Genomic DNA, 14347 nt, shown 5'->3' on the forward strand with positions numbered 1-14347 from the left:
TGCATTAGAGTTTAGTTGCATTGCATTTGCATCTTTTCATGCATAAACAAGTGATTTTGGAGCTTAAGGAGCATGGAAGCAATGCTGAGGAGAAGTGAAGCAATCATGAGGATAAAGCAAGAGAGCTAAGGCTGAAGAACCAAGGTCCAGAGTCCAACTCGACTGCCCACTCAATCATGTTCCAAACCTCTTTATATTCCTGTTTCAGTTTCGAAATGAAAATTGAAACTTTTTACGCTTTGCTAATCAATTTTTGTAATTCTTCTAATGTTTTTATTTGAGGAATTGGAGCCAAGCATAAAGATAAAAAATTCAATATTTACCTATCTCTTGAGATTGACCAAAATAATATATCATTATTTAGACCTATCTCTTGAGATTGATCGTAATAATATGTCATTATTTAGAATAAATAGTAGATTACTTGTTAGGATTAAACAGTTGTTGTAAATTTAAATATATATATATATATATGTAAACTGAATTCAGTCAAAAGAATATATATGTCCTATTAATATCTGGATTACGGATAAAAATTCATATGAGATAATTTTGTTTTTTTTTTGTTTTGTTAGAAATACAAAGTTGTGTTATTTATCCTCAAAGAGATTTACATTGCTTTATTTTTTGTAAAAGTACTGAAATGGATATTTCGGATAAAGCAAATGTTACAACAAAAGTATCAAGTTTTAAATCAAAATAATTTAAGCAGTTTTCGAGATTGCAACGCAATGATTCCACATGTCGTCCCGCTTCTTCAAATATAGTGTTTCACGGGCAAATGGGGTGGTCTGTCAGCAATATATTTAATGAGAGTATCGTGACACACTTTTCCTTCTTTAATAAGATCGTGGCAGCAAGAATCATTGATGGTTGCATTTCCAAAAACAGCGGCGACTATATTCAAGGCACAGTGAGGAGAGAATTTTAACAAGACAAGTATCCCATAATGATTTTGCTTCAGATTCGTCGAACGAAAATACAGGAACAAAAGCGCAAAGCAAGGCTACAACAATGAATAGCATAGAAACCTGAGAGGTAAATTTAGCCATATGTGCTTATACGTGAAATTTACCGACTATTATTTCTTATATGAAAAGAATTTAAGGATGTGTGTTTTGTATTTGATATTATAGACACAAAGCTACATAAGCTATTTATGTAATTGAAAAGCGGACATAACTATCAAAACATACTACAAAACTAAAAAAATTAATAAGAAATAGTTTAATTTCTTGATAAATAAATACACTATGAGCGTTAAATTTCTCTTTTCAATTATTGTTTTTAAAATTATAATGAAAAATTTAATACAAGTAAAGATATCTTGTTTAAATGGAGAACGTTGTAATTTTGTTTTAAATCTTTGAGTATGAGATTATAACTAACTGAAATATATAGAGTATTAAATAGATTAAACTATTTTTTGGTATTTTGACATACAAATAGATTTTATTTTTAATGTATAAAAACTCTAAGTCAGACTAATAAAGTTCTTATCTAAATGACAAAGAAATGCCACTAGTATGTTTCTATTACAACATTTCAATAAAAAAAATTTCAAAAAAATAATATGAGATTCACTAAAGCTGTATATATAAAATGTGCAACATCTTTTTTTACATAAATAAAAAGGTCATAACCTTATTGATAAGTTTGTAAAAAATGAAAATATTAGAGGTCGATAACTAATAATTACAAAAGGGAATTTTTCGTAAATTAGAGAAAATATTTCCTTAAAAGAGATGTAAAAAAATGTTTAAAGGATACCTCGTTAAAGAGAATAGGAAAAAAATTTGATAACCAAATTAAGAAATAAAAAAACATAGATATATAGATTATGCCATGTGAGTGAGGTTAATGGTTATGTGGACTATATTTTCATTGTCATCCTAATCCATTTGTGCGTAAGGACTCTAATCAAATTTTAGCCCTAGTAATCGATGGTTAAAATACTAATATACAAATACCGTTTTTACATGATTTAATCTACAGTTTATTCGAATGTTCCAAACCTCTTTATATTCCTGTTTCAGTTTCTAAATTAAAATTGAAACTTTTTATGCTTTGCTAATCAATTTTTGTAATTCTTCTAATGTTTTTATTTGAGGAATTGGAGCCAAGCATAAAGATAAAAAGTTCAATATTTACCTATCTCTTGAGATTGACCAAAATAATATATCATTATTTAGACCTATCTCTTGAGATTGATCGTAATAATATGTCATTATTTAGAATAAATAGTAGATTACTTGTTAGGATTAAACAGTTGTTGTAAATTTAAATATATATATATATATATGTAAACTGAATTCAGTCAAAAGAATATATATGTCCTATTAATATCTGGATTACGGATAAAAATTCATATGAGATAATTTTGTTTTTTTTTTGTTTTGTTAGAAATACAAAGTTGTGTTATTTATCCTCAAAGAGATTTACATTGCTTTATTTTTTGTAAAAGTACTGAAATGGATATTTCGGATAAAGCAAATGTTACAACAAAAGTATCAAGTTTTAAATCAAAATAATTTAAGCAGTTTTCGAGATTGCAACGCAATGATTCCACATGTCGTCCCGCTTCTTCAAATATAGTGTTTCACGGGCAAATGGGGTGGTCTGTCAGCAATATATTTAATGAGAGTATCGTGACACACTTTTCCTTCTTTAATAAGATCGTGGCAGCAAGAATCATTGATGGTTGCATTTCCAAAAACAGCGGCGACTATATTCAAGGCACAGTGAGGAGAGAATTTTAACAAGACAAGTATCCCATAATGATTTTGCTTCAGATTCGTCGAACGAAAATACAGGAACAAAAGCGCAAAGCAAGGCTACAACAATGAATAGCATAGAAACCTGAGAGGTAAATTTAGCCATATGTGCTTATACGTGAAATTTACCGACTATTATTTCTTATATGAAAAGAATTTAAGGATGTGTGTTTTGTATTTGATATTATAGACACAAAGCTACATAAGCTATTTATGTAATTGAAAAGCGGACATAANATATATATATATATATATATATATATATATATATATATATATATATATATATATATATATATATATATATATATATATATATATATATATATATATATATATATATATATATATATATATATATATATATATATATATATATATATATATATATATATATATATATATATATATATATATATATATATATATATATATATATATATATATATATATATATATATATATATATATATATATATATATATATATATATATATATATATATATATATATATATAAATTGAATTCAGTCAAAGAAATATATATGTCCTATTAATATCTGGATTACGGATTAAAATTCATATGAGATAATTTTGTTTTTTTTTGTTTTGTTAGAAATATAAAGTTGTGTTATTTATCTTCAAAGAGATTTACTTTGCTTTATTTTTGGTAAAAGTAGTGAAATGGATATTTCGGATAAAGCAAATGTTACAACAAAAGTATCAAGTTTTAAATCAAAATAATTTAAGGAGTTTTCGAGATTGCAACGCAATGATTCCACATGTCGTCCCTCTTCTTCAAATATAGTGTTTCACGGGCACTTAGGGCTGGTCTGTCAGCAATATATTTAATGAGTGTATCGTGACACACTTTTCCTTCTTTAATAAGATCGTGGCAGCAAAAATCATTGATGGTTGCATTTCCAAGAACAGCGGAGACTATATTTTCATTGTCAACCTAATCCACTTGTTGGTAAGGACTCTAATCAAATTTTAGCCCTAGTAATCTATGGCTAAAATACTAATATACAAATATCGTTTTTACATGATTTAATCTACAGTTTATTCGAATGTTCCAAACCTCTTTATATTCCTGTTTCAGTTTCGAAATTAAAATTCAAACTTTTTACGCTTTGCTAATCAATTTTTGTAATTCTTCTAATGTTTTTATTTGAGGTATTGGAGCCAAGCATAAAGATAAAAAAAATTCAATACTTACCTATCTCTTGAGATTGACGATACTAATATATCATTATTTAGACCTATCTCTTGAGATTCACCAAAATAATATGTCATTATTTAGAATAAATAGTAGATTACTTGTTAGGATTAAACAGTTGTTGTAAATTTAATATATTTTTATATATATATATATATATATATATTGAAATTCAGTCAAAAAAAATAATTTTGTCCTATTAATATCTGGATTACGGATTAAAATTCATATGAGATAATTTTGTTTTTTTTTTTGTTTTGTTAGAAATACAAAGTTGTGTTATTTATCCTCAGAGAGATTTACTTTGCTTTATTGTTTGTAAAAGTACTGAAATGGATATTTGGGATAAAGCAAATGTTACAACAAAAGTATAAAGTTTTAAATCAAAATAATTTAAGCAGTTTTCGAGATTGCAACGCAATGATTCCACATTTCGTCCCTCTTCTTCAAATATAGTGTTTCAAGAGCAATTAGGGCTGGTCTGTCAGCAATATATTTAATGAGAGTATCATAACACACTTTTTCTTCTTGAACAAGATCGTGGTAGCAAGAATCATTGATGGTTGCATTTCCAAAAACAACTGCGACTATTCAAGGGACAATGAGGAGAGATTTTAACAAGACAAGTATCCCATAACGATTTTGCTTCAGATTCATCGACCGAAAATACAGGAAAAAGGCGCAAACCAAGGCAACAACAATGAATAGCATAGCAACCTGAGAGGTAAATTTAGCCATATGTGCTTATACGTGAAATTTACCGACTATAATTTCTTATATGAAAAGAATGTAAGGATGTGTGTTTTGTATTTTATATTATAGACACAAAGCTACATAAGCTGTTTATATGTAATTGAAACCCGACGTAACTTTCATAACACACTACAAAACTAAAAAAATTAATGAGTAAGAGTTTATTTACTAGATAAATAAATACACTATGAGCGTTTAAATATCTCTTTTGAATTATTCTTTTTTTAAATTATAATAACAGATTTAATACAAAAAAAAAGATATCTTGTTTAAATGGAGAACGTTGTAATTTTTTAAAAATCATCGAAATTCTAATCCAAATTTTAGAATATGAGATTATAACTAACTGAAATATATAGAGTATTAAATATATGAAACTAGTTTTTGGTATTTTGACATACAAATAGATTTTATTTTTAATGTATAAAAACTCTAAGCCAAACTAATAAAGTACTTATCTAAATGACAAAGAAATGCCACTTGTATGTTTCTATTACAATATTTCAATATAAGAAATTTCAAAAAATAATCTGAGATTCACTAAAAAGCTGTATAAAAAAAATGTGCAACATTTTTTTTTACATAAATAAAAAGGTTGTTACCTTATTGATCAGTTTGTAAAAAATGAAAATATTATCGGTCGATAACTAATAATTACAAAAAGGAATTTTTCGTAAATTAGAGAAAATATTTCCTTAAAATAGATGTAAAAAATGTTTAAAGGATCCCTCATTAAAGAAAATAGAAACAAAATTTGATAACCAAATTAAGAAATAAAAAAACATAGAAATATAGATTATACCATGCGAGTGAGGTTAATGGTTATGTGGACTATATTTTCATTGTCAACCTAATCCACTTGTTGGTAAGGACTCTAATCAAATTTTAGCCCTAGTAATCTATGGCTAAAATACTAATATACAAATATCGTTTTTACATGATTTAATCTACAGTTTATTCGAATTTTCCAAACCTCTTTATATTCCTGTTTCAGTTTCGAATTTAAAATTGAAACTTTTTACGCTTTGCTAATCAATTTTTGTAATTCTTCTAATGTTTTTATTTGAGGTATTGGAGCCAAGCATAAAGATAAAAAAATTCAATACTTACCTATCTCTTGAGATTGACGATACTAATATATCATTATTTAGACCTATCTCTTGAGATTGACCAAAATAATATGTCATTATTTAGAATAAATACTAGATTACTTGTTAGGATTAAACAGTTGTTGTAAATTTAATATATTTATATATATATATATTGAAATTCAGTCAAAAAAAATAATTTTGTCCTATTAATATCGGGATTATGGATTAAAATTCATATGAGATAATTCTGTTTTTTTTCTTGTTTTGTTAGAAATACAAAGTTGTGTTATTTATCCTCAAAGATATTTACTTTGCTTTATTGTTTGTAAAAGTACTGAAATGGATATTTGGGATAAAGCAAATGTGACAACAAAAGTATATAGTTTTAAATCAAAATAATTTAAGCAGTTTTCGAGATTGCAATGCAATGATTCCACATGTCGTCCCTCTTCTTCAAATATAGTGTTTCACGAGCAATTAGGGCGGGTCTGTCAGCAATATATTTAATGAGAGTATCATGACACACTTTTCCTTCTTGAACAAGATCGTGGCAGCAAGAATCATTGATGGTTGCATTTCCAAAAACAACTGCGACTATATTCAAGGCACAATGAGGAGAGATTTTAACAAGACAAGTATCCCATAACGATTTTGCTTCAGATTCATCGACCGAAAATACAGGAAAAAGGCGCAAACCAAGGCAACAACAATGAATAGCATAGCAACCTGAGAGGTAAATTTAGCCATATGTGCTTATACGTGAAATTTACCGACTATAATTTCTTATATGAAAAGAATGTAAGGATGTGTGTTTTGTATTTTATATTATAGACACAAAGCTACATAAGCTGTTTATATGTAATTGAAACCCGACGTAACTTTCATAACACACTACAAAACTAAAAAAATTAATGAGTAAGAGTTTATTTACTAGATAAATAAATACACTATGAGCGTTTAAATATCTCTTTTGAATTATTCTTTTTTTAAATTATAATAACAGATTTAATACAAAAAAAAAGATATCTTGTTTAAATGGAGAACGTTGTAATTTTTTAAAAATCATCGAAATTCTAATCCAAATTTTAGAATATGAGATTATAACTAACTGAAATATATAGAGTATTAAATATATGAAACTAGTTTTTGGTATTTTGACATACAAATAGATTTTATTTTTAATGTATAAAAACTCTAAGCCAAACTAATAAAGTACTTATCTAAATGACAAAGAAATGCCACTTGTATGTTTCTATTACAATATTTCAATATAAGAAATTTCAAAAAATAATCTGAGATTCACTAAAAAGCTGTATAAAAAAAATGTGCAACATTTTTTTTTACATAAATAAAAAGGTTGTTACCTTATTGATCAGTTTGTAAAAAATGAAAATATTATCGGTCGATAACTAATAATTACAAAAAGGAATTTTTCGTAAATTAGAGAAAATATTTCCTTAAAATAGATGTAAAAAATGTTTAAAGGATCCCTCATTAAAGAAAATAGAAACAAAATTTGATAACCAAATTAAGAAATAAAAAAACATAGAAATATAGATTATACCATGCGAGTGAGGTTAATGGTTATGTGGACTATATTTTCATTGTCAACCTAATCCACTTGTTGGTAAGGACTCTAATCAAATTTTAGCCCTAGTAATCTATGGCTAAAATACTAATATACAAATATCGTTTTTACATGATTTAATCTACAGTTTATTCGAATTTTCCAAACCTCTTTATATTCCTGTTTCAGTTTCGAAATTAAAATTGAAACTTTTTACGCTTTGCTAATCAATTTTTGTAATTCTTCTAATGTTTTTATTTGAGGTATTGGAGCCAAGCATAAAGATAAAAAAATTCAATACTTACCTATCTCTTGAGATTGACGATACTAATATATCATTATTTAGACCTATCTCTTGAGATTGACCAAAATAAAATGTCATTATTTAGAATAAATAGTAGAAAACTTGTTAGGATTATACAGTTGTTGTAAATTTATTATATATATATATATTGAAATTCAGTCAAAAAAATAATTTTGTCCTATTAATATCTGGCTTACAGATTAAAATTCATATGAGATAATTTTGTTTTTTTTTTTTTTTGTTTGAAATACAAAGTTGTGTTATTTATCCTCAAAGAGATTTACTTTGCTTTATTGTTTGTAAAAGTACTGAAATGGATATTTGAGATAAAGCAAATGTTACAACAAAAGTATCAAGTTTTAAATCAAAATAATTTAAGCAGTTTTCCAGATTGCAACACAATGATTCCACATGTCGTCCCTCTTCTTCAAATATAGTGTTTCACGGGCAATTTGGGCTGGTCTGTCAGCAATATATTTAATGAGAGTATCATGACACACTTTTCCTTCTTGAACAAGATCGTGGCAGCAAGAATCATTGATGGTTGCATTTCCAAAAACAACGGCGCCTATATTCAAGGCACAATGAGGAGAGATTTTAACAAGACAAGTATCCCATAACGATTTTGCTTCAGATTCATCGACCGAAAATACAGGAAAAAGGCGCAAACCAAGGCAACAACAATGAATAGCATAGCAACCTGAGAGGTAAATTTAGCCATATGTGCTTATACGTGAAATTTACCGACTATAATTTCTTATATGAAAAGAATGTAAGGATGTGTGTTTTGTATTTTATATTATAGACACAAAGCTACATAAGCTGTTTATATGTAATTGAAACCCGACGTAACTTTCATAACACACTACAAAACTAAAAAAATTAATGAGTAAGAGTTTATTTACTAGATAAATAAATACACTATGAGCGTTTAAATATCTCTTTTGAATTATTCTTTTTTTAAATTATAATAACAGATTTAAAAAAAAAAAAAAAGATATCTTGTTTAAATGGAGAACGTTGTAATTTTTTAAAAATCATCGAAATTCTAATCCAAATTTTAGAATATGAGATTATAACTAACTGAAATATATAGAGTATTAAATATATGAAACTAGTTTTTGGTATTTTGACATACAAATAGATTTTATTTTTAATGTATAAAAACTCTAAGTCAAACTAATAAAGTACTTATCTAAATGACAAAGAAATGCCACTTGTATGTTTCTATTACAGTATTTCAATATAAGAAATTTCAAAAAATAATCTAAGATTCACTAAAAAGCTGTATAAAAAAAATGTGCAACATTTTTTTTTACATAAATAAAAAGGTTGTTACCTTATTGATCAGTTTGTAAAAAATGAAAATATTATCGGCCGATAACTAATAATTACAAAAAGGAATTTTTCGTAAATTAGAGAAAATATTTCCTTAAAATAGATGTAAAAAATGTTTAAAGGATCCCTCATTAAAGAAAATAGAAACAAAATTTGATAACCAAACTAAGAAATAAAAAAACATAGAAATATAGATTATACCATGCGAGTGAGGTTAATGGTTATGTGGACTATATTTTCATTGTCAACCTAATCCACTTGTTGGTAAGGACTCTAATCAAATTTTAGCCCTAGTAATCTATGGTTAAAATACTAATATACAAATACCGTTTTTACATGATTTAATCTACTGTTTATTCGAATGTTCCAAACCTCTTTATGTTCTTGTTTCAGTTTCGAAATTAAAATTGAAGTTTTTTTACGCTTTGCTAATCAATTTTTGTAATTCTTCTAATGTTTTTATTTGAGGAATTGGAGGCAGGCATAAAGATAAAAAAAATTCTATACTTACCTATCTCTTGAGATTGGCCAAAATAATATATCATTATTTGGACCTATCTCTTGAGATTGACCAAAATAATATGTCATTATTTAGAATAAATAGTAGAAAACTTGTTAGGATTATACAGTTGTCTTAAATTTAATATATTTATATATAAAAAAAATTGAATTCAGTCAAAAAAATATATATGTCCTACGGATTAAAATTCATATGAAATAACTTTGTTTTTTTCGTTAGAAATATAAAGTTGTGTTATTTATCCTCAAAGAGATTTACTTTGCTTTATTTTTTGTAAAAGTACTGAAATGGATATTTGGGATAAAGCAAATGTTAAAACAAAAGTGTCAAGTTTTAGATCAAAATAATTTAAGCAGTTTTCGAGATTGCAACGCAATGATTCCACATGTCGTCCCTCTTCTTCAAATATAGTGTTTCACGGGCAATTAGGGCTGGTCTGTCAGCAATATATTTAATGAGAGTATCATGACACACTTTTCCTTCTTGAACAAGATCGTGGCAGCAAGAATCATTGATGGTTGCATTTCCAAAAACAACGGCGACTATATTCAAGGCACAATGAGGAGAGATTTTAACAAGACAAGTATCCCATAACGATTTTGCTTCAGATTCATCGACCGAAAATACAGGAACAAAGGCGCAAACCAAGGCTACAACAATGAATAGCATAGCAACCTGAGAGGTAAATGTAGCCATATGTGCTTATACGTGAAATTTACCGACTATGATTTCTTATATGAAAAGAATGTAAGGATGTGTGTTTTGTATTTGATATTATAGACACAAAGCTACATAAGCTATTTATATGTAATTGAAAACCCGATGTAACTATCATAACATACTACAAAACTAAAAAAAATTAATGAGAAAGAGTTTATTTACTTGATAAATAAATACAATATGAGCGTTTAAATTTCTCTTTTCAATTATTGTTTTTAAAATTATAATGACAAATTTAATACAAGTAAAGATATCTTGTTTAAATGGAGAACGTTGTAATTTTGTTTAAATCATCAAAATTCTAAGCCAAATTTTTGAATATGAGATTATAACTTGTAACACCCGCGAACCAATTTCTGGTTATTGGGAAGGGGTGTCGATCGACACTCTTCTTGGTGTCGATCGACACCATCTATTTTTGGTTCGACCGGTTTTATTGGAATTGTCATTTTGGCTTGGTTTGTTCAGTTGAAGTTCCTAACCGAGGTATATAAAGGAAAACTCGACCTAGGTCGTGGAGAAGAGATTGTCTTGGCCGTTTTATGAGAAAAGAGAGAAGAGAGAGTGTTCTTGAAGGGATTTGGAGATTCTAAGCTGTTTTGGTGAGATCTGTCCCTGTGGAGTGGAGATCTTGTGCTAGGAACAAAGGAGAAGGGTTCTAAGGGTTGGATTCGTGCATGACCATGGCTTATCTAAGCCTGAGAATCCTTTGTTGCTTGATTTGCTGTGTTTTGTGGTGTTGTTCTTGCTTGTGGTGGTTGTGTTATGGTTATTATAGGTTCCTGAAGCTTTTGGGTGAGTTTGGAGCGGATTGGAGATCTTTGGAAACGGAGATTCGGCGATTGGCTTCGCGCAGAATGTGTCTGTGGGGTCTGTGTCGATCGACACCATCTTGACTGATTCGTGATTTTCCTGGTTTGTTGTGTTTGTTTGTTGTTTTGTTAAAGCATTGGAATCTCAGTTTCTTGTGTGTATAGCCTAGTAGATGGGAGGATTGCCTCACTAAGTATTTGTGATAATACTTACGCATCTCAATTGTTGTTTGTGGTGTGCAGGTATGTGACGTGGAGTCATGGCGATGAGGAGGAGGATCATCTAGGGTCTCGTATGTGTGTTTTTGGATATATTGTTTATGTTGGAACCTTAGATAGAGTTATGTTAGGTTGTTGGATATAATGGTTAGGGAGGTTACTGTATTGATGTTGTATTGTTCTATATTATTGGTATGTTTCCGCTGTGCATAATGATTGTTGCTGGTTTAATGTTGAGTTGTGATTTGGGTTGGTTTAATTAAGTAGTATGTGATACTTGATTATATAATGTATTTATTATTATATATTAAAAAAAAACGGGTCGGGTCATTTCATAACTAACTGAAATATATAGAGTATTAAATATATCAAACTATTTTTTGGTATTTTGACATACAAATAGATTTTATTTTTAATGTATAAAAACTCTAAGTCAAACTAATAAAGTATTTATCTAAATGACAATGAAATGCCACTTGTATGTTTCTATTACAACATTTCAGTATAAAAAATTTCAAAAAAATAATCTGAGATTCACTAAAAGGCTGTATATATAAAATGTGCAACATCTCTTTTTACATAAATTAAAAGGTTGTAATTGTCACCAAAACCAAATATCAGTAAATGAATATCCTAAGTTCGAATTGTCAAGGTCTTGGTAATAAGGCTACCATTGGACATCTTAGAGATTTATGGAAGACACATAGGCCAATGGAAACAAAACAATCTTTTTCTCATTTGGAACAATTTGTAGGCCATTTTGGCTATAAAAATTTAAAAACAGTGGAACCTGTTGGTTGTAGTGGTGGTTTGGCATTATTTTATAATAAGGATGATTTTAATATTTCAATTTTATTGGCCACAAACCGAATCATTGATATTGAAGCGGTCCATAATGGCAAAGTTTTTAATATAACATTTATCTATGGAGATCAAGTACCCAAAAATCGGGATATGGTCTGGGAAAGGTTATTGAGGATAGGTATTTTGAGATCAACACCTTGGCTGGTTGTTGGCGATTTTAATGAGTTAACAGGGAATCATGAAAAACGAGGGGGTAAACTTAGACACGCAGCATCTTTCCGTTCATTTAACGGGATGATCCAGGACTGCGGTCTCTTGGAATTTCCTTATCTTGGTGATTACCTGTCATGGAGGGGCTGGCATGATAAGAAACCAATTCGGTGTAGGTTGGATCGGGCCTTAGGTACGGAGGATTGGCATGATCAGTTTCCGGATACAGTAACAGATTATTTGCCTATGATCGCCTCAGATCATAAACCTCTGGTGGTTAGTATTGGGGTCAAACGGCCGCGTGGTCAACGGTGTTTTATGTTCGATAGGCGTTGGATTGGTAAAACAGGTTTGATGGGGGTTATTTCCGAGGGTTGGGGAGCTGATGGTGATCAGGATACTCCTACTTTGGTGGCCAAAATAGGAAACTGAAGACGAGCAATCTCTCAGTGGAGGAAGGCACAAGTTCCTTTTGGGAGGGAGACGATAGAGGATCTTAAACGACAGTTGGAGGTGGTCCAGGCGGATGATGCGGTGGGTCCGGAAGTGCTTTTGGAATTAACTTCCCGATTGCGTGAGGCTTACAGGGAGGAAGAGATTTATTGGTATCAATAAAGTCGGAATCGGTGGATGCAAGTGGGGGATAAAAATACAAGGTATATTCACGCACAAACAAAGCAGCGGAGGGCGCGGAATCGAATAATTGGTCTGTATGATAGGAATAATAAATGGTCAACAAAGGAGGACGATATTTGTAATACTGTTGTATCTTATTTTGAAGACATGTTTACTGCGATCTCTCCTGATTCCTTTGAGGAGGCGTTAAGGGAGGTCGAAATGGTAATAACAGATGAGGTCAATGAGCTTTTAACAGCTCTAGTGACGGAGGCAGAGGTTCGTGAGGTTTTGTTTATGATGCACCCGGATAAGGCGTCGGGCCCGGATGGGATGACCGCCTTGTTTTTTCAGAAGGCTTGGGCAGTTGTCAAAGCTGACCTTGTTTCCATGGTTAATCGGTTTTTTGAGGAGGGGGTTTTTGATAAGAGGTTAAATCGAACGCATATCTGTCTTATTCCCAAGGTGGCCAAGCCGACCCGGATGGCGGAGTTATGTCTGATTAGTCTTTGTAATGTGGGGTACAATATTATCTCCAAGATTTTGTGTCAACGGCTCAAGTTGGTGTTACCTAATCTTGTATCAGAGACTCAGTCTGCCTTTGTGCCAGGTCTACTGATTTCGGATAACATTTTGATTGCTCAAGAGATGTTTCATGGCCTAAGGACCAACCCGTCTTGTAAAGGGAAGTATATGGCAATTAAAACAGACATGAGCAAAGCATATGATAGGGTCGAGTGGGGTTTCGTCAAGGCATTGCTACGTAAAATGGGTTTTTCGGAAAAATGGGTTTCCTGGATTTTGTTTTGTGTATCTTTGGTTGAGTACAAGGTTCTGCTGAATGGTCAACCTAATGGTTTGATTATTCCTGAGCGAGGACTGCGTCAGGGTGACCTTTTATCTCCCTATCTGTTCTATTCTCTGTACGGAAGTCCTCATTGCCAATATTCGGAAGGCGGAGAGTGAAAAAAGGATAACATGGATCAAGGTGGCTAATAAATGTCTGCCAATTACGCATCTATTGTTTGCGGATGATAGCCTTTTTTCTATAAGGTTACTAAGGATCAATGTGGGGTTATCTTGGAAATTTTAAAGCAATATGAGGCAGCCTCTAGGCAACAAATTAATTTTGATAAATCTTCAATTCAATTTGGACACAAGGTTGATGAGGACGTAAAACGTGAGGTGCAGGAGGTGTTGGGAATATCGAATTTGGGCGGGATGGGTTCGTATTTAGGGTTCCTTGAGAGTTTAGGAGGGTCTAGAACGAAAGTTTTCTCTTTTGTTTGGGATCGCTTACAGAGTCGTACAAATGGTTGTACAGCGAAGCAACTTTCCAGAGGAGGGAAGGAAGTCATGATAAAATCAGTGGCCACTGCGGTACCGAATTTTGTCATGTCCT

The 14347-nt window shown here is 30.1% G+C and overlaps 2 protein-coding genes and 4 pseudogenes across 2 annotated transcripts; 1 reads left to right on the plus strand and 5 right to left on the minus strand.

The window, feature by feature from the left end:
- Window positions 705-1052, minus strand: LOC104760708 (annotated as a pseudogene).
- LOC104760709 lies at window positions 2533-2880 on the minus strand (annotated as a pseudogene).
- LOC104760711 lies at window positions 6237-6583 on the minus strand (annotated as a pseudogene).
- Window positions 8082-8428, minus strand: LOC104760712 (annotated as a pseudogene).
- Window positions 9857-10319, minus strand: LOC104760714. The gene has a single exon (XM_010483676.1). It carries the CDS (start codon window positions 10259-10261, stop codon window positions 9914-9916), a length of 348 nt encoding a protein of 115 aa, XP_010481978.1. The 5' UTR covers window positions 10262-10319; the 3' UTR covers window positions 9857-9913.
- LOC104763186 lies at window positions 12271-12762 on the plus strand. Its single transcript, XM_010486596.1, has one exon. It carries the CDS (start codon window positions 12271-12273, stop codon window positions 12760-12762), a length of 492 nt encoding a protein of 163 aa, XP_010484898.1.

This window comes from Camelina sativa, chromosome 18 (assembly GCF_000633955.1).
Source record: "Camelina sativa cultivar DH55 chromosome 18, Cs, whole genome shotgun sequence".
In the NCBI taxonomy this organism is placed as follows: Eukaryota; Viridiplantae; Streptophyta; class Magnoliopsida; order Brassicales; family Brassicaceae; genus Camelina; species Camelina sativa.

Coding starts and splice junctions, on each gene's coding strand:
- LOC104763186 (XM_010486596.1), top strand. CDS start 12,271: ATGGTCTGGGAAAGGTTATTGAGGATAGGTATTTTGAGATCAACACCT.
- LOC104760714 (XM_010483676.1), bottom strand. CDS start 10,261: ATGGCTACATTTACCTCTCAGGTTGCTATGCTATTCATTGTTGTAGCC.